Here is a 26,531-nt window from a genome sequence, read left to right on the forward strand (position 1 = left end):
GCAATCTTCCAGTAAACATTCACTGCGGTTAGTAATGTTGTCTTTCAATCTAACTCACACTTTAAACTTTCCAACTAGGATCACTAAATCCTCAAGGACAGCCATTGATAACATTTTTATAGACAAATCAGAGGAACAAAATCATATCATAAAACCTGTTATAAATGGACTATCAGATCATGACATGCAGCTCCTTGTTTTAGATGTAAATTCTAAGCAGATTATCAAGACTGCTAAATCTGAGTACAGGCGAGTAGTCAATCAATCAAAAATTGAGTGTTTTAGAAAACTGCTCAAAGATATGAACTGGAAATATGTTTATAGTGCTCATGACATGAATGAAAAATATAACACATTCATGAACAATGTCAGTACCATGTTTGAAAACTGTTTTCCTCTAAAAGTTACTCAAATTAAACGGAAGTCTATAATAAAACCATGGATTACACAAGCAATAAAGATTTCCTGTAAGACAAAAACGAAAATGTATCTGTCGACCAAGAATAGCTCCAATGCTGATGATTTAGCTAAATACAAGGAATACTGCAAAACATTAAAAAAAGTAATTCAGACGTCTAAACAAATGCACTACGAGAAGAAGATAGCAATGTCAGGGAACAAAATAAAAACAGTATGGGATATAGTGAAAGAGCAGACTGGTAGAATCAGAAAGGAACAGGAGTAAATAGCACTAAGAGTAGATGACACATTAGTAACTGATGGGCATAGTGTGGCAAATCTATTTAACAAGTACTTTATATCCGTTACTGATAGAATGGAACTTTCAGAATCAGTAAATAATGCCCTTGAATATCTGAAACTAGCCTTCACAAATAGTTTCAAGTACATGAATATATCACTCACTTCACCAAAAGAAATAACGTCCATAATAAAATCTTTAAAAACAAAGCATTCTAGTGGGTACGATGAAATATCAACACAGTTAATTAAGGCATGTTCTTGTGAGTTTAGTACAATTCTAAGTTACTTGTATAACCAGTCAATTATAACTGGGACATTTCCTGACTGGCTAAAATATGCAGATGTTAAGCCTCTGCTCAAGAAAGGGGATAAAGAGATACCATCAAACTACAGACCGATTTCACTTTTGCCAGCATTCTCAAAAATTTTAGAAAAAGTAATGTACAGGCAGCTGCTCAACCATCTGACCACAAATAACATATTATCAAGAACACAGTTTGGATTTCTGAAGGGTTCTGATATCGAGAAGGCTATTTACACCTACAGTGGAAATGTGCTTAATTCATTAAATAACAAATTACAAGCAGCAGGTATTTTCTGTGATTTGTCAAAGGCATTTGATTGTGTGAACCACAACATCCTTTTAAGTAAATTAGAATTCTATGGTGTCACAGGCAGTGCTGCAAAATGGTTCAAGTCATACCTCACTAACAGGAAACAAAGGGTGTCAGTGCAAGGGACTAGTGAATTATTAAGTCATCAGTCATCATCAGAATGGGAAGAAATTACATGTGGTGTCCCACAGGGATCCATCTTAGGGCCATTTCTTTTTCTTGTGTACATTAATGATCTTCATCAGTTACACTGCCAGAAGCAGAGTTTGTTTTGTTTGCAGATGACACAAGTATTGCAATAAATAGTACGTTGAGTGTAGTTCTAGAAAGATCTTCTAATGATATTTTCATGGATATTAATAAATGGTTTAAAGCCAACTCACTGGCATTAAACTTTGAAAAGACTCACTACATGCAATTCAGAACCTGTAAGAGGTTTCCACCCAGCATATGCATAAAATACGAAGAAGAGCAGATAGAAGAGGTTGACAGTCTTAAATTCCTGGGATTACAACGTGATAATAAATTCAGTTGGGAGGAGCACACCACAGAACAGCAGAAACGCCTTAACAAATCTGTATTTGCAATTCGAGTGTTAGCAGACAAAGGCGACATAAAAATGAAAAAGCTTGCATACTTTGCCTACTTTCATTCCATAATGTCATATGGTATAATATTTTGGGGTAACTCTTCAAGTCAAACAAAAGTTTTCAGAGTCCAAAAGCGTGTAATACGTATTATTTGTGGAGTAAAGTCATGGACGTCCTGTAGAAACCTCTTCAAAGAACTGGGTATACTAACTACAGCCTCTCAGTATATTTACTCATTAATGAAATTTGTCCTAAATAATATATCTCTTTTTCCAACAAACAGCTCAGTTCATACATACAATACCAGGAACAAAAATGATCTGCACAAGGACTTAAAAGCACTTACTTTAGTTCAAAAAGGGGTCCACTACTCAGGCACACTCATCTTCAATAATTTGCCAGTAAATATAAAAAATTTAGTTACAAATAAAGATCAGTTTAAAAGGAGCCCTAAAGACTTACTAGTGGCCAACTCCTTCTACTCCATTGACGAATTTTTTAATAGAAACAAATGATGTATTGTATATATTCATACTATTAGTATTGTTATTTCAGCTTAAAAAAATAATAAAAAATAAAAATAAAAATTGACATGTTCCACATCCACGAGGATCTCCTCAGCACGGATCTATGGAACGAAAACTAATCTAATCTAATGGGTTATGGAGGGATTTTCCTGCAATACTCCATGTAGCTCAAACACATGTGCCCGAATACTACTTGTCTTGCAACTTACAAGAATTATTCCATCTTAGTTCTCAATAGTTTGTGCGTTTCTGTACGAGTTTAACTTATATTGTTTCATAGTGATTATCGACACTTTTGTTGATTGAAACTCTGCTTGCTTTGTTGTAGTGGTAGGGATGCTTATTCACCAACCGCTGTTAATTATTTCTGGAAAATTTCTTCGCTTTTTCCTGTTTGAATCCTTGGGGCTGACCTGTTTGCCACTGATACGGATAGTCAAGAGAGTTCTGAGTATTCCAATGTGGATACAGGCACTGTTTTGTCGGTTTTGCATTGAGATTTGGTGCCTCCTTTAACTCAAAAGCATTTCCACTGTATCGGAAGTAATTGATATCTTTTTGCAAATACTTTTGGGTGCAACATAGCGCCCACCTCCCCTTTCCCATAAAAATCTCCCTGAGAAGTGTGGGAATATAATTACATTTACGTTCTTGAATGAACAATCAGTATTGAGCTAGGAGGTTTATGACAAGTAAATGATGTAAAATAATTACATTCTTTTCACCACAAATGTTCACTCATATCATCTCAAAACTGCAAATCAAATGTGTGTGTCTTTATCTCTGTATAGAAAACTGGTGTGAAAAATTACTGGCTACACTGTACACGTTTCAGGTTCGATACCAGAGCAACAATGCATAGCGATGTAGCTACGGCGTGAAGGCATGATGGTTTTGAAGGGACGGAAGAGGGGAGGAGTGTTAGAATACTATCTCTCCTCACATTTAGGATATCACGTTGGTTTCATTTTCTGAAATGTTTGATTGTTCGTTGAGTTCGGCGGACATCGTCGTACGGCGAGCCAGGGCAGGCGTACCGACTGCTGTTTGGGCATTGTTGGCCGGTATTTGTCATTTTCGATAGGACCGACGTGGCTTGAGCCTGCATGACCGCGAAACTAAACTGGCCAAAAAAAGTTTAACTCCGTCTACAGATCTGAGAATGTATGTGGACTTAAATTCAAGGTAACCAACCAGTAATTAATGAGGGTGGTGGCAATACTTGTTTTGAACAGTATAATATTATTACGCAGGTGCTAAGAATAACTGTTAACAACGTAAAGGAGCAGCAAGACCAATTTTTTAAAGTCAGGGTCTCTGCCTTAAGTCTGGTGCTCCTCCACAAATTAATCTCCCCAGCCACTCTGCAGTTCGCCTTTACGACATACCCGGCCCTGAGGGCCCGGTCAGTCTCAACTAATGTTCGAAAGCACAATGCAGAATCTGTTACATATGCATATAGAGGCTGTCCCCCATCATGGGTCGCAGACTGAAAAAACAGGACAAAGGGAGAGGATAGAATGTAGTAGGCGTTACAAGATGCTTCAGTCAAAAGCAAATATCGCTGCCAACAAAAACACTGATCCCCTATTTCTAGAGTGCAGCATAGTTTATTCGCTGGCTCTGCCTATAGATCGAATAAAACTCGAAGTAAATTTGAGGGGGGGGGGGGAGCAGAAACAGTATCTCGTCCCCCCCACTCCACCCCCTCCCCAACATAAAGCTCTGGGGGACTGGGCAACTGCCCCTCCTGAGCTCCCGGCTGATATGCTGTTGCTGTATTTTCTTTAAGAATATTCAGGCGTTGGAACTAGAGCACCTACTATTGCCTGTACACCACAGATCACTAATACTACTCCTCAAAATGAGTTAATGACAATTTCGCAACATATGAAACCATAAGTAACATTACTCTGCATTCCATTTGATTTCCTCAAAAATGGTTCAAATGGCTCTGAGCACTATGGGACTTAACATCTGAGGTCATCAGTCCTCTAGAACTTAGAACTACTTAAACCTAACTAACCTAAGGAAGTCACACACATCCATGCCAGAGGCAGGATTCGAACCTACGACTGTAGCAGTTGCGCGGTTCTGTACTGAAGCGCCGAGAACTGCTCGGCCACCGCGGCCAGCATTCGATTTGTTGCGATGCAGTTTATGAAGTAGTATCACAATAATATTTCAGTTCTAATGTGCAACTGTAGTAATAAGAATGGAAGGGCATGAGAGGGAAGCAGTAGTTGAGAAAAGAGAGAGACATGGTTGTATTTTAACCAACAGAAAACCACCAAAGTGCTTTAATGTCTGATTTGCACCCTCTATTATAACTCGCTATATAGATGTTCAATAATGTTTACAGTGATTCCTCTTACTTGCGACATGTACAGTTAGTGAGTTACAGCATCATTTCTAGATTTCAGTACCTAACTTTCTGTTCAATTTTTATGTGTACATCAATCCATGAGTCATGGCTGGTAATTATGTACGATTATTATTATTTTGTTATTTTGGGTGTGGTACTGCACAGAGTCACAAAAATCTATCAATGAATTTTTTGGAGGTGGTAGTAGCAAAAAAAAAAAAAAAATCTCAGTTCATTTGTATTAGTGTTGTCTATGACACTGGCCACTCATAGTCTGATAGTAATAATACTCTCAAGAAAGTTGAAGCATTGATCCTGATATGATAAATATTTTATGGTCAACTATGAATGTTTCTTCCTATGCTTATCCTCACCATTAACATACATTACTTGTTGAAAGCTATTTTTATGTTAGTGTGATGTGTGCTAGATATGTCATGTTACACGTTTTTATCCTTAACGATTTCAGGTAGAGGTGATGGATGTAAAAGTTGTGTCATTGGACAGTCAAAGCATACAGACACTTCATTCTCACTTGAAAACACAATGATCTCTACTTCAAGTATACATGTTTCTGAAACAAAATTTCACAAAATTATAAATTGGAATGATTTGTTGTTTATCCGTGGCTACAATGTGAAGAAAGGAATGGCAGTGTTTTCTGTTATGACTGCATTCGGTCCATTCACTTAGTGAACAATAGAAGACCACAAAAGTGACGGCGTTGCTTAAAGAAGTTTTCTGTAACTGGAAAAAGGCTAGAGAACTTTTTCTGGGTTTATATAGTCCACTAAACTCCGAGGCGCAAACGGTGACAACTACCATTAAAGACATCCTTCTAAGACTGTCTGGGCAGAACAAAGGTGTGAAAGAAATCCTTCTTCAAGGCCAGTCAAGGAGTTGTTACATCCACTGCAACAATCTTTGTTTGGATCAGGCACTACGGGAAATTTCAAGAAGCCATGACCCATTGTGTGACATACTGGTAACTGTGAAATACTTCTCAGATATAATTCTAGAATCACCAAAAAGTAAAAAAAAATGTGTCTGCAGATGTTGTGCTACCATCTGGTGTCGATGGGACGAATCCAAATCCAAAAGCTCAACGACTGATTCCAATGTGTCCCACCCAATGAGCCGTAAGGGAAAAATCTTTGACATGTTCCAAGGAAAACTACGAGCAGTTCCAGTAGTTGCTGACAGGAATATTGAATGTACTCAGCTCAGTTAGAGATGAAAGTAGGTCAGTAGTGCAGGGCTATGTGAAGTGACTCAAAAAGTTTGAAACTATTTTTTATATAACCGTAGCAAATGAAGTGTTTGGACTGTGTGAGGAACAGGCCAGATCCCTACAGAATACAAATTTTAATGCAATCAGAATGAAACATTCTGTAGGGGTTCTAAAATCTTAAGATTATGGAGGAATTTGATATGCTGTTAGAGAAATCCAAAGATTGTTCTAAAAACCTATATATGAACGATCAAAATATTTCACAGCCAAGAAAAATACCAGCGAAATTGCAACACACAGGAACACCGTCTGTTCCCAAAGAATTGTCTGAAGAATGAGAATTTATGGAAAGTTCGTTTGAAATTCTTGATCTCCTCCTGAATGAGATTGATCGAAGGTTGAACCAAGAGGATCTAAAGCGACTATCCCATCTTGAAGAGATACTTATTACGTCCTCCCAAACACATCTACATGGCATTTTGAAGAATTGCTTGAAGTACATAAAATAGATTTTAACCAGGAAAAGCTTCATGCACAGCTCGAAATGCTGCGAAGCATTACGACTGGTATACCACCATGTATTCTGTACTGGAAGAAAACTTATTACTTAACATGGTAGGGTTAAAGAACACTTTCAGGAAGATATTCGCCTCATCATTCTGATTCCGACAGTTCCAGTATCGTCGGCATTCGCTGAGACGTCATTCAACGCCTTGAGACGACTTAAAACTTGCTTTAGTTCAACAATTACTCAGTCCAGACTCACACATCTACCTCTCTTCCATGGTCATCAATACAGGGCTGGAAAAATTAATGTTATGGAAGTTATGAAAGGATTTGTTTCCCAAACTGTCGAAAGGAAAACTACATTTGGAAATTGTAAGTAATTTTTTTTTTCGTCTAAGTAAAAACAAAATAAATGCCATCTTCTTTCTCAAAAAATTATGTTTTTTTTCTTTATTGAGATGTGATGCAAAGTGTTTGTAAAATACTAATAATAACAAAAGATTTATCTCTGGCCGATTGATATTGCAATCTCCAGTAAATGTGGACTCCTACTCGTAAATGGTCTCAAAACAAAGTAGGACCAATGTCTTCCCAGATAAATGATGTCTTTTTTAAAAATTAAAGCAACGTCATTGTTTTCGTGAGTACAACCTATAAAACTGGGTCCATATTAGTATCAATGAGTTGCTTCTCTCTGTAGAACAACATAGTGCTGATTACCTAACACACCTTTCCGCAATGTTTGGAGAATAATGTATCACACTGAAATGTACACATACCACTTCTAGCGAGTTTAATGTCTTAGACAGATGGACTTTGGTCCTAGACTATGGTCTATCAGAGGATGCAACAACAAGCCGTAGGCAATCCTATGTTTGGCAATAACATTTTATTTACATATGAAACAGGATTTAACCGCAATGTTTTGTTTAAGTATGACAATGCCCACATTAGGGGCCATCTAGGCTTCAATCCACATTCTGTGCATGTGTCTACACATCAGTGACATTTCTCATTGAATGTGTGGTTAGGGGTACTAGTAGATCATCTTATTGGGTTGTATAGGTTACCAAACAAACTCCATGGACGGAATTATCTTTGGTTTCTGCAGCATCATCTTGCAGGATAGCTTGACGATGTTCCCATACGACAATGCCAGAGCATGTAGTACGTGCATGATGGAGCAGGGCACATTTCGTTGGTATAGTGTAACGACATTTAACCCTCCAATATGACCAAAGATGTACCAGGTGAAAAGGATCTGTACTGTGGTCTCCAAGATCCCCTGGTCTGAGCCACATAGATTTCTGTGTTGTAGGTCACCTTAATGGTGTAGTGTTTACCACTCAGGTTAACTTGGTTGAAGAACTGGACCAGAGACATGTCACCCATTAATTTACCACTATTTCACATTTGTAATGGCTTATCTCGCACTTACATTAACTTCCAGTGTTCATCAGTTAAAAATGTTAACTGGACAAAAGTATTGCCAGAATTTCGTTACTCTACATTAAGTATTTTTTAGTGTTGCTTTTTTTCTGTAAGTGCATACAAGACAAGTCTGTGATATTTTGACATCCTTTGCCTTCTAAGTCATTCCAATGAAGACAGGTCATTTGAACACAGTTTGAAATATGTCTTGTAGATAACAGTAATTATTACTAGTCTTTTGCAGATCTGTTCACTGACCTACAAGACAAAAAGCATACAAGTAGCAACTGTGGGAAATAATTGCACTTATTAACAAAGATGTTTGCCCAATACCTTTTTTAGATGCTATCAATAGAAATAATTTCGTGAAATTGAGGTGGAACTAGCATATGGATAACTTAGCCAACATTTTCAGTTCTTACTGTTTTGCACTTAGAAGTCTCTCTCATTATGTTCACCTGCAAAAGAAATTGCTAGCATACTTTCACTCAGTACTGTCCTATGTCATGATCTTATGTGACAATGTAGCAAAAAGTGCAGGCCCTATTTATTCCAAACAAAAGTGCAATCATAACATTGTGTTAAGAAGATAATGGAGGATCTTTCAGCAGCGCCTTCTGGGACATAGGGATTTTTATGTTTGTTTTACTACCTAAAATAATATGTGGTTCCTAACACGAGTGAATTAGAGGCGAACTGTAGAATTCACTATCGCACTAGTAGAAGACAAACTTTCGAGGTAGACTATGAATTCCTGTTTAAAGTTCAGAAGGAGTTTTATATTCCAGTGCAAAAGCCTGTAACAGGTTCTCAGCAGACTTCCAGTAGCGAAATGAAAATCCTGATGCAGAAATAAACTAAGCTATAGCTTATTGACCACACCTATAATTTCTAAGAATATTCTAAATTTCAGACAGGTCTAAAGCTTTTAAAATGTTATCTGTAACTTGTCGGGATTGATATATTACAGAACTGAGGTTCTTTCTGTGCCTTCATAAAATTTTCCTCTGGGAAAGCCTAAGTAGCTTCACATGCATTGAGTGCGATTTCACTAAATGCTTGTTTCGAAATTGCAATGGAGAATTCTAGCCCCTTGTAGCTTCCTCCTCTTGCCAGGAATCTGGAATAACTGCTCCTATCATCAAGTATTTTTCCATATTATATGAGGAATTCTGAGTGTCAAAAGATAATTGTATGTTTCCAAATCTGTCAGCAAAAAATTATGGCAGTCAACAGGTTTGCCTTGTAAATTGCAAAATATAGTGTGTCTCAGAAATGTTGCGACAAACTTTGAAGGCTTGTGGAAGGTGTCTTGAGGAACAAATCGAGAATAGGAACATCTGCCTGAAAACACTATACAACGACGCTACATGACGTCGAAGTAATAGGCCCCGACGCCTGCTGCTAGAAAAAAATGGCTCTGAGCACTATGGGACTTAAAAATGGGTCTGAGCACTATGCGACTTAACTTCTGAGGTCATCAGTCGCCTAGAACTTAGAACTAATTAAACCTAACTAACCTAAGGACATCACACACATCCATGCCCGAGGCAGGATTCGAACCTGCGACCGTAGCGGTCGCTCGGCTCCACACTGTAGCGCCTAGAACCGCACGGCCACTCCGGCCGGCAATGGGACTTAACATCTTTGGTCATCAGTCCCCTAGAACTTAGAACTACTTAAACCTAACTAACCTAAGGACATCACACACATCCATGCCTGAGGCAGGATTCGAACCTGCGACCGTAGCAGTCCCGTGGTTCCGGACTGCAGCGCCTAGAACCGCACGGCCACTGTGGCCGGCTCTGCTGCTAGACCATCCCTTTGGAACTAATTGTGACTTTTCCGCTGACAGACCTAAACGGAACGTCTTGCACTGCTGTTTGTTTTCAGTGGTTGTGAGTGATTGCCATGATTGCCAGATGAGTGGATAAGGGCTTTGGACACAGGTTTCCATTTGCAGTTCATTTTTCTCCTGTATACCGGAAAACATTGGAGATTTTGGATGGTTCCAGGAGAAAAATAAACTGCAGATGGATACCCGTGTACAAAACCGTCATCCACCGAGGCAACAGAGCATCTCGTCTGTAGGAGACAAAGCCTTTCTATGCGATCAGCTAGCGCTATCTTCTCCATTGGCTTACGTGGCAATCAGTCGCGACCACTGAATAACAAACAGCATTACGAGACGTTCCGCCTGCGTTCCGTCACCACACAAAGTCACGTTTGCTGCCGAAGGGGTGGCCTAGTGGTAGAAGCCACTGACTGACTATAGCTTCGCGGGTCTGTAGCGACGTTGAATGAAGTTTCCGGACACAGGTTTCTATCCTAGATTTGTTCCTCAAGACACACCCCATAACTGCTCGAAATTTGTCGCAACGTTTCTAGGACACTCTGTATATTTTGGTGCGTAACCCGGATAGCACAGTAAACCGGTTTCAAACTTATTTCCAGATGTAAAGTTCATGTATATAAGCTTGATCAAAGCTGGAATATTCAAGTCTGTTAGTTGGATTCAAGCTTGAAACAAACATCAAAATTGGCAGAGTTCAAGCTATATTTCAAGCTTGACTTATCAAGTTTGGCTCCAGCTGTATCTACACACGTGGAATACAGCCTGGTATTTACAGCTTCTTTTAAGCTATATAATTATTAATCTGAATTTATTGAACCTAATTAATTAAATAAATATCAGAATGGAAATGGTGTGAAAAAATTATCAAGGCATGTATGTTTAAAAATTTTTATTTTCAAAGTGTTTAAAATTGTTTTATTTTAAAATTTAATTATTCTGAAGCCCCTCCGGCCCCAGCACACAGACCAGAGCAGGATTAAATATCGCTGACTTCTGCTGGTATAATGATCCTGTAACAGGTAAAAGAAAATGTTAGCCATACCTAAACATAAAAAATGTAAAAAGTTGAAACTGATCAACCTAAATATAATTTATGCCCCAGATTAGCAAAATAACTTCAAACTCACTGATGTAGTAAGAATCATTAACTAGTATAAACGTCACTGAGTAAGCAGCTGCTTCTGGTGACTTCATTCCAAAGGGTTTTTAAAGTAATTTGAAATAACTTTTTGTTTGAAATTTTGAAAGTAAAGATGACATTTGGGTAATTTTAGGATGACTTCATGAAGAAGCCACACATCACTATTTCTAACAGTTTCAGGGCCATTTAATCTGAATTATAAAGAAACAATTACTTGAAATCATATACACCTCATACTGTAAGCTTATAAGGAAACTACCGTTTAGAAAAATGTAGACGGTTTATTCTATCCACAATTATATTTTGGTGAGTAAAACTGAATTAAAATGAAGTAAAAGATGAAATCAAAATGAATTTAAGAAATTATCAGTCCAGTGGAACTGAAATGTAAAAGAACAAAAAATGTTCTCCTTGTCATATTTTAATATTGCCTTTTATTAGATTTCAGCCACATTACAAATAACAATAAAAGTAAGAAGTACCAGTAGGCCTTGCAGTATTATTTCACCTAGGGAACAACAAAATTAAGAGCAATTGAAGACCAGTCAAAGCTACGTAAATAAAAAATACTGACACCTATGTAGTGACTGGTTCTTGATGCACTTTTCCCGTTCACCATGTCATTACTATTTGTATTAGCAAAGAAACTTTTCACACTTCACGATTATTCATTCATGGTGTGACACACGGGAGTATTTACAAGTAAACAAATGTAATAGGGCGATATATAAAGGCGAGATTTTAAGAAGGTAAAATAACATTAAGTTTTAATTTATTAGTGCCACGTACTAGAGAGCTAGTATAAAAGACCTCTTTTTGCTGAACAATTTGTAATATGTTTTCTTAGCTGGTAATCCATTTCACTTTCATCCAGGTTCAATTTTTCTACTTTACGTTACGTAATAATATTTAACATTTGTAATATGAGAAAAAATGCACCAGCGTACCTGTAATACACTATATATCTTCTTCAGACCCGGTGTAGCAGTAAGGCAGGGGACGCCACACACTTTCCGAACTATTTTCCAGTATAAAACAAACTTCACAACAGTCAGCAATCATTAATGCACGTCACAAAAATAAAATGGCCGTAAACCTAGCAGAGTCAGTGCAACTGCAAGGCTTATGAACGCTTGTGGCGCTTCCCGTGGACGTCTATGGAAGCTATGCTGCGCGCGCATCTGCTGTACAGCCTCCCAGAGAAATTACAGTTTATTTCAAGCTTGGGAAAATTATTTTAATTCAAGCTAAATTTTTACAGCTTGATGTAAACTGTGTAACAGGTTGATTTTTCAATCTTGAATTTTCAACTGAACCTAAACTCGACATCCACCTTGAAATAAGCTGTGTAACAGGTTGATTTTTCAATCTTGAATTTTCAACTGAACCTAAACTCAATATCCACCTTGAAATAAGGTTGAGTGTTAGCTGGGAAACTACCTCCACTTAAGCTGCCACTATCGAGACCAATTTGATCGGTCGTACTGTTTCTTGCTTGTTTTCCACAACAGAATTTTTACGAATTCCTGAATAAATGAAACCAACTTTGACATTGTAGCAGCCCAGTCGCTTGTCGCTGAAACTGTTTTCTTGACTGTCAGATGGCGTGCGAGCAGTAAATTGAAACTTGTTTTGTGTGAACATACCACATTTGCAGCGATTTATTGTTTGTCAGATATTTGCGCGAATATACCTCTATTTGGCAATAATAGGTTTGACGCTAGTAATGAGTGCAATTAGGGCATCGTCTTTAGCGGGAAACGTACTTGACACTTGACAGATCAACTAATAGTCTCTGATAGCCTTAATGTATTATCTCTGTTTTGCTGCCAAAGTTTGCTAGAGGAAGTGTTATGTGTGTCGTAATGTAAGAGTTTTATTGTTGAAACACAGTAGGACGAACAGAATGGCGAGTTCATCTAGGTAATTACCAGATCATAACGAAGGCTTTGTTGAAGATGTACAGTATTCAGTATAGATCGTAATGATGTTCGTGTTTTGCTTCCAGATTCGACACAAACAAGATTTGTTGCTACGCGCATCCAGATGCTCCACTTATAGAGGATTACAGAGCTGGAGATCAGATTTGTTCGGAGTGTGGATTAGTGGTTGGAGACAGGTTAGTCGACAGTTATAATTGTGGTAGAAATAAAGTGCTGTTCAGTGGTTTATGGTGCACCATTTGTTCTGTATAACGAAGATTTTGTTATCCTGTCATTTTTTTCAACTCCTTGAGATTATTCGTTCTCAGAACTTGTCGAACTGCGAGAAGTTAAAGTGGTACATACAGTTTTATGGACGGAATGTTGACGGACATCTCCCATGTATATTTCGTGTTAATAACAACCTGATCTTCCCAAAACGTCATTTGTGCTTGGGGATACGTATAGTTCTATGTTGGATGTAAATAATCATGTGTTTTTCCATGTGAATCACCAGTGTTGTCTCTGCAAGGAGGAATGTGTAGTAGTCAGAATTGAATGATCCAAATTAAATAATACTGGCAGAGCTGTTACCAAAAGTGGAGTGAACTGTGAATTTGGCTGAAAAGGAGAATTATTGTAACTTCTGGGGTTATGATATTTTTTGAAATTACTATTGGTTTTTGCCTCTCGGTAATTACATTTGTAGGGACAAGGCAGAGCATGAGGAGGAAAAGTCAATCTTAGCTGTGGTAAACAAAGCAATAGGATTTTCATCCAATAATAGTTCCTGTTGAATACAAGGTTACTGTGTTTCTAGTACGTAGTCATTTTTAACCACAACCTTCCTACTGCAAGTGGAATGTACAACAGAAATTGTTATTAATATTATTTCAAGTGGGCTACATTTATAATAATATATTCAGATGCATAGTAAGATAGTAGCTTAAGTTATGAATTGAACATAACATGTAAGTTTCAGTGCAAAGCAAGTGATAATTTTAGTTTAATTTCTAGATAAGTGAGGAAAGTGCATTACTGGGCAGGTTAGCACTGTGGTTAGCATACTGGACTCACATTCAGGCTGACGATGGTTCAAACCTGAGGAGCCATGCTGATTTAGGTTTTCTGTGATTTCCTCAAATTGATTAAGGCAGATGCCGAGAGGATTTCCTGCGGAAGGGCATGGCCATTTTCCTTCTTCATCCTTCCATAAACTGAGCTAGTGCTCTTTTGCTAAAGACCTCATTGTTGACTGCATGTTAAACACTGATATCCTCCTCCAGGAAAGTGCATTCAATAGAAAATGTTTCGGTTAACCTTGATGTGCTACAGTGCACACTATCCAAAGTAGAATGTAGCATATTAGGAATAACAAATGTTTAAGCAATGCCCAGTAGTAGCTCTATAGACAAGTTGGAATTCATTCTGCTGCTGTACCATCTTCTGCCAGTACATGTCCTATCTGCTTTTTCAGCAGATGACACTATACCTAGCTTGCAAAGAACGTCATTTCCCTAGACCTGGATCAGTACAACTCAGAAGGCGTGGCAGGTAGTCATTTGCTTTTAATTGTAGCAATTGTTAGGTAATTGACAAGAGTATGTGAGGTAGCCATTCTTGTCTGCTTCCTTGTGATAAGTGTACATAATTGTTGCAGTGAGGACCTGTATTAAACATGTTATTAAGTAGAAAGATTTTGTTTTAGACTATAAACAACATTTAAGGAATTTTACCTCCGTGCATGATTTCTGCTTTTGAGGAATCCTGAAGCACGGGTTAATGTGTTTGCACTATTGAGGCAAGCAAATGAGGCTCGTTCCTCTCACAATCTGTAGCAGACTGTGTGTAGACCAAACTTTCAGGGCCAGTTTAAAACCCAAGTGACACTACCCACTGCTTGGGATGACAAGCTGAGAGGGGCACCAGAGGGGCCACAGCTGTAAGTTTTCTGTACAGGTTGTATCCCATTTAGTAGCGGCTGCGTGGGTTCCAAGCTGAGGAGGGCACCAAAGTGCGGAAATACGGAAGCGTCCGATCCCGCCCGTCTGCTTTGACCAATGACGTCACAAATATGGCGGAAACGACCATAAACCATGGTTCCAATATGGCGCATATAAAGTCGTTACGTACACATTATGAGGACGAAAATACATCGAAAAACACACACACACACACACACACACACACACACACACACACACACACACACACATTCCACAAAAAGCCTAATGACACTAATGGGACAAGCGCAGGAAATAGGGGGTTTTATGGGGACAAACTAAATATGAACAAATTTAGACACACTACCCCCATACAAAACCACAAAAAATGACGAGAAAAACGGACATCACAAAACTCCCCAAATACCACTAAACTCAATATAATCTGGAATCAGACACTGCCCTTGACCTACATAGCTCTAAAACATCTCCCAATACCAACATTCACAGCCACACATTGGGATCGAACGTTTCCCTTGCCCTGCTATCCTTACGACATCTCCACATACAGCCGTCCATGGTCTGAGACGCCGGAACTTTAAGTTAGCCTCATTTCTTCACGACATACTGAACACTTAGCATCTCCATCCAAAAATCCGAATAGTTGAAGAAATTTTATTAGAGACAACGCACTGTCCCCCATCATAGCCGACAAACGAAAACTGTTGACCATGACAGTCATATCCATACCTACCAAAGACATAAAAAAAGCAATTTACCAAAATTCACACATGGCACCACACTCTCAAACTAAACCAAAAACATCACCTAACACACCACCAGAGAGCACCGCCGGTCGCATCAAAATGACACCTACAAACACGCCACTCTCACAAACTAAATTCCGCGCCGTCGTCACGGGTCAAAGCCGACGGGTGGGATCGGACGCTTCGGTCGACCCCAAAGTGCAATATATGTGTACATTGTGCATCACAGATTGTAGTGAAAACTGAAATGGGTGAAGGTGTATGAGGGGAAAGAGGGTCAGGGAACTGAAAGATAAGTCACTTGTTAGGTAAAATGTTCTCGAACCGATCCTGTGGAATTGATTCCTCTGCTACCCCCCCCCCCCCCCCCCCCCCACCCTCCACCCTGGCAATTGATCAACTTACAGTTAACACACTGTAGTGAAGCTTGTGGTACTGCTGCTCTGCTTTGATTAGTGATCACACTGTTGACACTTCAAAAATAAGTAAATAAGTTTTTTTAAAAAAAGGATAAGACTTATGTGTAGCAGAGACCAAATTCAACATGGGAAGGTCATAGTTTTATTCCAAGCTGCGTAAGTCATCAAATGTCGTGACAATTTTATTTGTGCATTCCGTAGTTGTATTTACAGTCTCTACTCATGATTTCTATTTTCTTCCCTATTGTCTGCTTTTAATCCGTTTTAAAACATTAGTAACAAGATTGTCGTTTGTTCTCTGTAAACCAACAAGTATATTCTCACAGATTCTGATTTTTTATATATATATGATTATATGCCATAGTCACTTTAGTGATTACATAGTGCTGACAATTTGTTAGTGTCACTGTCAAAAGCTGATAAGGTGTATTATTCACTACTTTCATGCCTGGATGATGTAAGCACTTCTTCCAAGGTGTACATATTGAGTTTGTTGGAAAGCTTGGAATTGTATTTATACCATTGAACACATTTTGATATTGTTCCATTCAGAAAGACTGTGACACACAAAGCAGATTCAGAGATTTTTAACACTGTTGTTGAAGCTCTTTAATAATTTAGCATACACATCTTCAGTAATAAGAAATAGTGGTGCTGTATCCTAGAATGAATATGTCATCCAGAGATAATTAGAAAATGATTATTCCTTTTTCCAATTAGGGTGATTGATGTTGGGTCTGAATGGCGGACATTCAGCAATGAAAAAGCTGGTGCTGACCCATCTCGAGTTGGTGGACCAGAAAATCCACTACTTAATGGCTCAGATCTATCAACAATGATTGGTCCAGGTCGTGGTGATGCTTCATTTGATGGTTTTGGAGTTTCAAAGTATCAGAACCGCCGAACGGTAAGAATTTTCTTCAAATTTCAATGTAATTTTGTTAAGATTAAACTTCTAGAGGATTGATAACTGCTTTGAGTGATTGTGAGATTAAGATGCTGGGGTAACAGGTATTTTGACTACCCAGTAACATACGTATGAGGTGAATGTACCACGTAGTTTCTAACACGACTACAACCACAAAATACTAGCAGTCAGGTAGCATGCAAATGATATTACCTCGGAAAAATGTCGTTTGCAATGTACAGTACGTCGTTTGCTGCGGGCAATAGAAATACTACAGAGAAAATTAGCTGGCACACCTTGTTGGCAGCCGATAGTAATCTCTGACAGTGACATTTCTGTTCTATTGAATATATTGTTGCGTTCTGTCCTGGATTTTCCATTGTTTGTATCCTATGGAAGGAGTAGAGATAATGACTCGTCGTATATTTGAGACATTGAGTCGTTAGTAGACACATAACCAAAGCTCATAATGTTGCTGAGCTTTCAGACGAATGCTTGTTCAGAACTAACAGAATACACACAGATTTCCACAGTTACATTTTCCTGGCAGACTACATTCTACTGGCACAAGGTCTCATGCGGTGAGGGGTTGTGTTGAATGGAGTGAGTGAGAAGAGAGGAGGAGGGGAGCAGGAGGAAGGGATGGGGCAGGGTGGTTGACAGTTGGCAGGTGAGGTAGCAACCCTGTGGTGTCACCGCCAGACACCACACTTGCTAGGTGGTAGCTTTAAATCGGCCGCGGTCCATTAGTACGTGTCGGACCCGCGTGTCGCCACTGTGTGATCGCAGACCGAGCGCCACCACAAGGCAGGTCTCGAGATACGGAATAGCACTCGCCCCAGTTGTACGGACGACATTGCTAGCGACTACACTGACGAAGCATCGCTCATTAGCCGAGCAGATAGCCTTCAGCTAAGTCAAAGTCTACGACCTAGCAAGGCGCCATAGCAATTGATAGTTTGATAGTTATCGTATGAAATGTCTCACCAAGAACGCTGTATACAAATGGTAGATTAAAGTTAAGTATTCCAGCAGCTACGTACTTTTCTTTATAGCATTCATAAGTATCCTGTTTCAGACCATCAAGTCCGCCTGCTTGCTTAATGGCCGCCTCCCTTAAATAATATGCGTAGTGTTGGCAATCTGTCAACACTACAAACCCCGTGGAAAAGGGATGTAGAACAACTAGCTCTCTCTGGCACATGCAGTTTGACCAAGAGCAGTGTTGAGCACCAGTTAGTTGAAAACACTGCTGAGACTTCAGTGGCCACTTCACAACCCATGCCATTTGGCTTCTTCCCTCAAAAACAGTCTCTCTGTATTATGTAGATAGGAATTGTCCTTACAACACCTTTGAGCTCTAATACCCCAGCATCGCTCTCTGCTAGCACATGTATGATGCCCACATTCACCTCTGCCCCCATAACCCATGAACCACATTCATTCACTCTGCACCACACCTTCCTCTCTGCAGTCTCTCTGTTCTCTTTCTCCCTTCCATCTACTCTGCCACTTCATTGTGCACTGGGCAAACTGTCCCTGCTTGCTTCTGAGTGAGATCCTCTACCCCAACCCTCCCTTTGATTGTATGGCTCACAAAATTCTGCTTAGCAAACTAAAGTGTTAATGTTGTGGTTTAAATCTTAAGTTCATAACAAAGCCCAGGGTCTTATTAAGGGACCCTATCTCAGGCATGAAAATAACTTGAAAATGAGGGAACATAGCATGTTGAGTGCCACAGGAATCATTACTGGGCCCACTATGATTTCTAACCTACATAAATGATTTCAACGACTCGAAAGGGCATTTCAAAAACTGTAATCTTTGCTGATGGCACAAATGTACTAAACTATAGTCAAGCTGAACAGTAGCAGACACAGTATAAATGATAGCTGAACAGGCAGGCCTACAAGTGATTCACAGCTGACTGTTTGTCTTGACCTCACAAAGACTCATTACGTAATATCAGATGAATGATGATTATTTTTAACATTAGAAGCAGACATTAATGGTCATAGATTAAGTGAAGTACAGTGTGTAAAATTCCTTGGAGTTCAGCAGCATAAGTTAAAAGGAGTAAACACATGGGTAAACTGACAGAGCAGCTCAGTTCAGCATGTTACGCCCTTAGAAGCATCTACCATTGTGTAGACAAGTGTGTTCATTATTTTGCATTTTTTCACTTTCTGTTGTGTGGTATACATAGTCATACTACAAAACACAAAAATAATTTTCATGTAGGATTTTCTTCTTTGTCCAGAATCCAGAATGGAGTTATGTACTCTGGTGGTAAGATATTTAACAAGTTCCTTCCTAATGTAAAACAAGAAATTGAGAATTCATACTATTCAAAAGAAAATTAAAAGCATATCTCATTAGCCACTCTTTCTACAAATTTTCTGAAAATCTTAGATTCAGGGACTTAAAATTTTTGTTTAGCTACATAGTGAGTAGTAGTATTTATTCTGTAACTGATATATTGGGCTACTACAGGCAGAAACAGCAGCTATGTAATGCTTAAAGTAGGAAGGCAGCTCAGTTTTTTTTTTTTTTTTCAGCGTAACTGCTTTCTTACTGATTTACTCAAATTCAGGTGGCATAAATGTGAATAACATTAAGCAGTGAAGTATTAATACAGAATTAAGATTAAATTCCTATGACGTCTTTGTGTCATGTTAATATATATCTGAACTTGTTCCGCGTCCCTGAATCTTCACCTTCTTGATGGGATCAGGGTAAAAGTCTAGAATAGGGCTAGTGGCGTGTTTGTGTTATGTAGCCAATGGGAGACCAGCAGGCAGATGAGATGTTTTGAAGTAATACATTCGGAAGAAAGAGTGAAACATTGCTGTAAATGGGGATTATAAATGTAATTGCTCATTGTTTGAGTCAGAGCTATTTAAACTGTGCTAGCATTTGCAAACCAAGTACAGTGTCACAACCCATGACATATTCAAAAAAGTGTTGAAATATTTCCATTCTCTTTGTTCCTTCACAATCGATCTGTTCGAGCACACTAAGTAGATCAATGTTTTTTAATTACAAATCATGGGAGAAGGTAGGTAGATCCGCATGAGTAAATATATATATCATGCAACTCTTTCACGAATAAATATTGATCCACCTACCTTCTCCCATGATTTAATTAAAAAAATATTGATCCACTTACTGAGTGAGCTCAGGCGGATTGATTGTGTAGTCACTCCACCACCATATTTGATACATTTATGTTTTTCTGAAATTAATCAATGAGACACACAACAACGAATGAGACTGCTGTGCAGAACTAAATCACTTAAATCAGTCTGCTTCATAGTACTCAGTGCCAAAATCACGAAATATTTCTCGCGAAACTCACTGATACAAGAAACAAGACAATGGTTTCAATTTCAGTGCTAGACATACATTCTCTCTCTTCTCGCCTCTCATTGGTTATGCCAAAGAATCGTCCCACTGGCTGCACAAAACTGACACGTTGTCAACTTATGAGCAGTAGATAAGCACTGATGTGACAGCCATTGCCCCTGATGTAGACTTTAGCCTGGGGTCTGTGGTAACATGATAAATAAATGATGCACTATATCTGAAACAGAAATAACTGCTTGCATTTTTGTGTTAAGGGTAAAAAATCTAATCCTCAGTAACACCCCCCCCCCCCCCCCCCCCCCCCGTCTCTCTCTCTCTCTCTCTCTCTCTCTCTCTCTCTCTCTCGCGCACCACACACACACACCAGGTAAGTAACTTCAAAGTTTGTGACCATAGTTCATTGCCATTTACGTTTTACATTGTAGATTTTGCCTCTGTGCTTGTTAGATTCTGACCTTGGCCATTATACTTTTGTTGTCCTAATTTTTATGCATAACATTCTTCAATAATTGATTAAACCATTAAGATTTTTGCATTATTTACCATAATCTCCAATATGGCACTTGTACTCAAAAATTGGTTACTCTCAAGGCGTATACATAAAGTGAAACCATCGCAATATGACAGTGCGCCAGTCTCCAAATTGTCAGACATCACCCAAAATTTTCATGCTTACGCCAGCTAGCTTGGATTGTGTTAAAATTGATTTGTGAATTAGTGTACTATCTCTAAAATATTGCCTTCTGTATAGAAAAGTTGCAGCTCACTATTACTATTTTGACACCCATACAACTGTTTGTTGTTCACGAAGTTCATATGTAACATATCTGTGAGAATATTTTGACTTTATATATAATGACCAGTATGCACGCATGAATTATTATTCAGCAGTGTCTGTGTTAATTCTTTTGAATTGATGGATGTTGTTTACTTTGGACTGGTATTGTGTTTGTCGGTGTATAGTGGACTGGTGAGGAGGAGGTAACCTACTTGCATAAAGAGGTGATGTGAAACTTGACCTGGTCATTGTAATATTTGTTGTGGTAGTAAATGTGGTGGAAAAGGCACATCACGTTAAAATCTGCGTAGTGTACATCATTTGCATATTTCCTTGGATTCAGTTTATAGCTATCCTACAAGACTTTGATAATAGCCTTTATGGACAATGCAGGTAGGCACTGTCGCATATCATGAGGTCTCTATACAATTATCATAGAAGTTTAATCTTCTATAAATTTCAACTATGATACTGGATTTTGGCCCTAGTACACACATGCTTCATTTATAATTTCTGTCAAGTTACTTTTTGGACACTTATGTGTTCTTGTGGCAGTCTCCCTGTAAGCATGTTCTGTAATTCATATGAGGAAGATGCTGTACCTTACATATTTGTTTAATTTTGTGTTGTGATCCTTTTACCTAGACTTTGTGATGAAAAATCTTGTCAAGTAACATCCAAACAGCCACTGAAAGTATGAAAGTGGCCTGTACATTTGGACTGTCCTGTTCTTTCATCAAAAACAGCAATAACAAAAACAAACCAACCAACCAATGGCATTTCTGCCCTGAGCGGCCGGAGTTGGTGGTTATGTGTGCATGAGGTGTGTTTGCCTGTGTGTATGAATGGTTTGTGTTTCTCTTTTGCTGATGAAGGCTGTGCCGAAAGCTTTATATAAGTGACTTATAATTGTGCCTGTGTGCAATGTAATGTGTCTTCTTTATGGTAAGTAGCAATGTATCTTTTCCTAAATTGTTGATATTGGCAGTATTACAAATTGAGCCTCCTGAAGGTAAGCACTGGCCAACATTTTGTCTCAGTTTAGCATTATCTGTCCTGTGCATCATCTGCACAAATGAAAATACACAAGTGTATGTTTTAGGATCAAAATGAAGATGTAATGCATTTCATATGTCACCTATAATGTGAAATGTTTTGAATTTTAAATTTATAAAATTGCAGTTTTGTATTTTATTATTTTTATTACAGGTTAGCAGTTCAGATAGAGCACTATTAAATGCATTCCGTGAAATAGCTACTATGGCTGATCGTATAAATCTCCCAAGGACAATTGTGGATCGTGCAAACAATTTGTTCAAACAAGTACATGATGGGAAAAATCTGAAAGGGCGGGCCAATGATGCTATTGCATCTGCTTGCTTGTATATAGCTTGCAGACAGGAAGGTGTACCACGTACCTTTAAGGTATGTTTCTGTTCTTATTAAGAGTGTGAATTAGTTGTAATTGCATTTGTTTATTGTCACATCTGTTGTACTGTGTGTTCATAGTTCTCACACAGTAACGTTTTACCAATAAATTTGTCTCTTTTATTGTGGTGAAAGATGAAACTTATATTGTAAAAGCCTCAATCAGCAATTCCTGTTCCTCTTAATTGCCCCCTCTCCCCCATAAATAATACTCATTGAGCATTTAGAGAAAAGTAAAGGAATCCTGCGTCATTGTCTTGAACAAGTCTCTAGCAGAGGTGGTGTGCCATTGTTTTTCTCTCACCTTTTGTTTGCAATGTGTCATTTTGAGGATTTCGTACTGTAAATAAACAATCAGTTAACTTCTGCTTGCTGTGTGATAGCAAACATAAGCATGAACAGAAGTATATTGTTTGTATATTTTGTTTGTGACATCTGTAAAAAATGCCTAGTTACTGTGCGTACATTACACAAGGCTTCAAAACTAGTTATTACTGTGAAATACAAATGTACACTAGTGAGACAGTACATTTTCTGTTAGCTTGCGGCCGCATGGGGTAGCCGTGCGACCTGAGGCACCTGGCCACGATTCGTGTGGCTGCCCCCCGATGGAGGTTTGAGTCCTCCCTTGGGTGCGTGTGTGTGGGCGCATGTGTGGGCGTGTGTGTGTTGCCTGTAGCTTAAGTTAGATTAAGTAATGTGTAAACCTACGGACTAATGGCCTCAGCACTTTGGTCCCATAGGAACTTACCACAAAAATTTTCTGTTAGCCCATGATCTAGTGGTTTGCATCACTGACAGTGGATCCTTGGGACACAGGTTCAGTTTCCTGCCTCATTGGAGATTTTCTTCACTTGGGGAGTGGATTGTGATGTTTGCATAGTTTTGTCTCCTCTTCATTGATGCGCAAGTGCCAAATTGGAGTAAAATAGAAAGACTTACTCCAGGCAACCGAACAGCATGAAATGGGATCTGCAGGCCAATAATGCCATAAGATCTTTTCATTTCATTTTCTTTTATATGCTGAGTTAGTACTAATTGTACTTTTGGTCCAGAAGTGTGTCAATATTTGCAGAAGAGGAGGTGCAGCCAGCTTCGGTTGTTATAACTAGTTAGTTATATTTTTTGTGATGCACAAAGAGAAACTTCAGCCGCAGGCTGATATCAATTGAGGGCATTTTTAGAATTAAGCTGTTGAGACAAGCCACATCACAGCAATGATTATTGATACCAGTGGTGCAGCTTTTTATTCACTTGATTGAACACAATGGTATGATTGCACCTGTTGTTGGGTGGTCCACTCCAATCATATGGCAGAAAATCTTCATTAGAAGGATGAATATGGTGGTACAGCTGATGGGAGTAGCTGAATCCTCCTTATCAATCAGTGACATGGGCTATATTGATTGTTTTCTGATGGCATCAACTTGGTCTAGCCCACAACACTGTTTTTAATGTCATACAATTTCGAGCTTAGTTTTACATATAATAGTTTTTTTGCAACCATAAAACTGGAGGCTTGCTACATAAAGCATTGATTGCTGCAGAAAGATTGGGTTTTTCGGGTGTGCTAAAATGAAATGAATTTAGCATGTTTCCTGTAGAAGCATTCTTTGGGGGTACTATATGAACATTCCCCAAGTTGGATGAGTAGAAAAGTCACTCTTATGACAGGCTGTCAGAGATTTTTGATTGAGGGAACTCAACCTAATGGCGACTTAAATTTAGCATTTGGTGTTTTATGTAAATATTTAACAGTGTGCTTTAGTAAAAATAATGAATGTAGAGGAATATCTTAGCATTTCCAAATTTAAGTTACAAGTTGACAATCAGATATCATGAGAGGAAATTCCTCATCATTGATGGAAATAGCAGTTTTTGATTCGTAATTCATTATGGTAGCTTATGTCTGTAAAGCTAATAAGATTTGATGTGTGCAGTGATCTGTGAAGACTTCCTTCTTATACATATATATATTCCCTTCTCAGGAGATTTGTGCTGTTAGCAAGATAAGTAAAAAGGAGATTGGTCGCTGTTTCAAATTGATTTTGAAAGCTTTGGAAACTAATGTGGAAATTATCACCACTAGTGACTTCATGTTACGTTTCTGCTCCAACCTTGGTAAGTTCAATTCTTTCTCTCTCTCCTGAAACTGCCATATGTAAACTTTTCCACTACCCTCTGACCACCATATATCAAAAAGATTAGATTTATGTTGTAGCAATAATTTCAGTTAGAAAAAGTAGTGTATATACTTTAAATATGTTTGTCTACTAAATATTGTTGGCCCAAAATAACTCTGATTTGATTATTTAACTGTAGTGTGGTGCTTCATAAAAAGTGTTCAAAATTGCTTGACACTTTATATTCTTATATATGCAGTTAATAATACTTATGAAATTGAAATTCATTTTTCACTGTGGTAAAAAGAAAATCCAATTTAGCAGTTTTTGTTTGTGCCATGTCATTAAGTAAACTTTCCTCACAGTGGGCCGCCTTTCAGCATAGAAAAGTGCAACTATCAGACTGGTAATCATAAGTTTTCAGTTATCCTCTCCACTTATGTGATTTTTTTTTTCTTTGTTTGCTGGTACGTATCTACATTTCTAGTACATATTGAAATCTGGATGCCAAAGTGCTGTAGCATCTTACCAGAAGAGTGAAAACAAAGTGGCACAGCCCATTTCCAATTTATTGGTGGGCTGCCCCATTTTCTTTCGGCTCCTCTAGTGGCATTATATGGTACTGTGGTGTAGTGATTTTAATGGGTACTGGGACTGCAGACATGCACCTGCAAACAAATAAAATATATACGTAATTTTATTTTTTCGAAGTGGCAATTAAATCTTTGACTACCCCTCATATGTAGTGCAAGAGGATTTCTTGTCTTACCCCATTTAATTTTGATATTGTTTAAGGCACAAATTGGGAAAACAGCATAAAATAATCCCAAAACTAATTTGTCAGAATACTTGAGTTTCTCCTTTCTGTTAAACACTTTTTTCTTCTAGGGTTGCCCAATATGGTACAACGTGCAGCGACACACATTGCAAGAAAAGCAGTTGAGTTGGACATTGCACCCGGTCGGTCACCAATTTCTGTGGCTGCGGCAGCCATTTACATGGCATCACAGGTCAGTTCCTAGTTATAAAACACTTGGAGAGTTAATTTCAAAATACACAAATATGACATGATCATTGGAGATTGTAGTGATCCCTGTAGTTGAATTTGTTTTATTTTTCAATCTTCAGTGCAGTAACTAAAAAGTTCAGAAATGTTTTTGTGTTTCATATTTTTAAAATGATTACTACTTTATACATAATGCACAGATGCAGCCATGATCAGATAATTGTTATAGATGGTTTTGTAATTTCAGGCTTCAGAGGCTAAACGCAGTCAGAAAGAAATTGGTGACATTGCTGGTGTGGCAGATGTGACTATTCGGCAGTCGTATAAACTGATGTATCCACATGCTGCTAAGCTCTTCCCAGAAGATTTTAAGTTTGCTACATCTATTGACCAGTTGCCACAAATGTGAATTACATTTTTCCAGTCCACAGTTTTCATGTGGATACTGTCCTTGTTTCGAAAGTTTTCACATAATATGGAAGTAACCACCAGTGTAATAGGAAATGTGTGTATATTTTATGAAATGATTTGTATGTATGACAGAATAGAATGTGCTTCTTTGTTTTGTGTCCAGTATCATGCACTCACAAATAAAAACAAAATAATTCTTTAAGTATTGCAGGTATGTAGGTGGATTTCGTGTGTGAATGCGTGCTAGATGCTAGAGAGAGAGAGAGAGAGAGAGAGAGAGAGAGAGAGAGAGAGAGAGAGAGAGAGAGACTGCTAATAAATGAGGGTCACTGAAAGCTTTAAGAAAGTCTGTGTCCTGCAACATTCTCATTTTCAACAAATAAATGTGATAACATACAGTATAATTTCTTGTAGGGCATTACAATTGCTATCAGCCACTGATATGATCAAAGTAAAACACACAGCACTCAAGATCATTACATTGCTTAGACCTGTTAG

At 38.4% G+C, this 26,531-nt stretch overlaps 1 protein-coding gene across 1 annotated transcript; it reads left to right on the plus strand.

The window, feature by feature from the left end:
• The first annotated feature begins 12,728 nt into the window (after nt 1–12,728).
• LOC124615687 (transcription initiation factor IIB) lies at nt 12,729–26,235 on the plus strand. The gene is made up of 7 exons (XM_047143719.1): nt 12,729–12,886; nt 12,972–13,082; nt 16,735–16,921; nt 22,275–22,490; nt 24,482–24,614; nt 25,505–25,626; nt 25,870–26,235. The coding sequence occupies exons 1-7, from the start codon at nt 12,870–12,872 to the stop codon at nt 26,029–26,031; spliced, it is 948 nt and encodes a 315-aa protein (XP_046999675.1). The 5' UTR covers nt 12,729–12,869; the 3' UTR covers nt 26,032–26,235.
• The last annotated feature ends 296 nt before the right edge of the window (nt 26,236–26,531 follow it).

This window comes from Schistocerca americana, chromosome 5 (assembly GCF_021461395.2).
Source record: "Schistocerca americana isolate TAMUIC-IGC-003095 chromosome 5, iqSchAmer2.1, whole genome shotgun sequence".
NCBI classification, from domain to species: domain Eukaryota; kingdom Metazoa; phylum Arthropoda; class Insecta; order Orthoptera; family Acrididae; genus Schistocerca; species Schistocerca americana.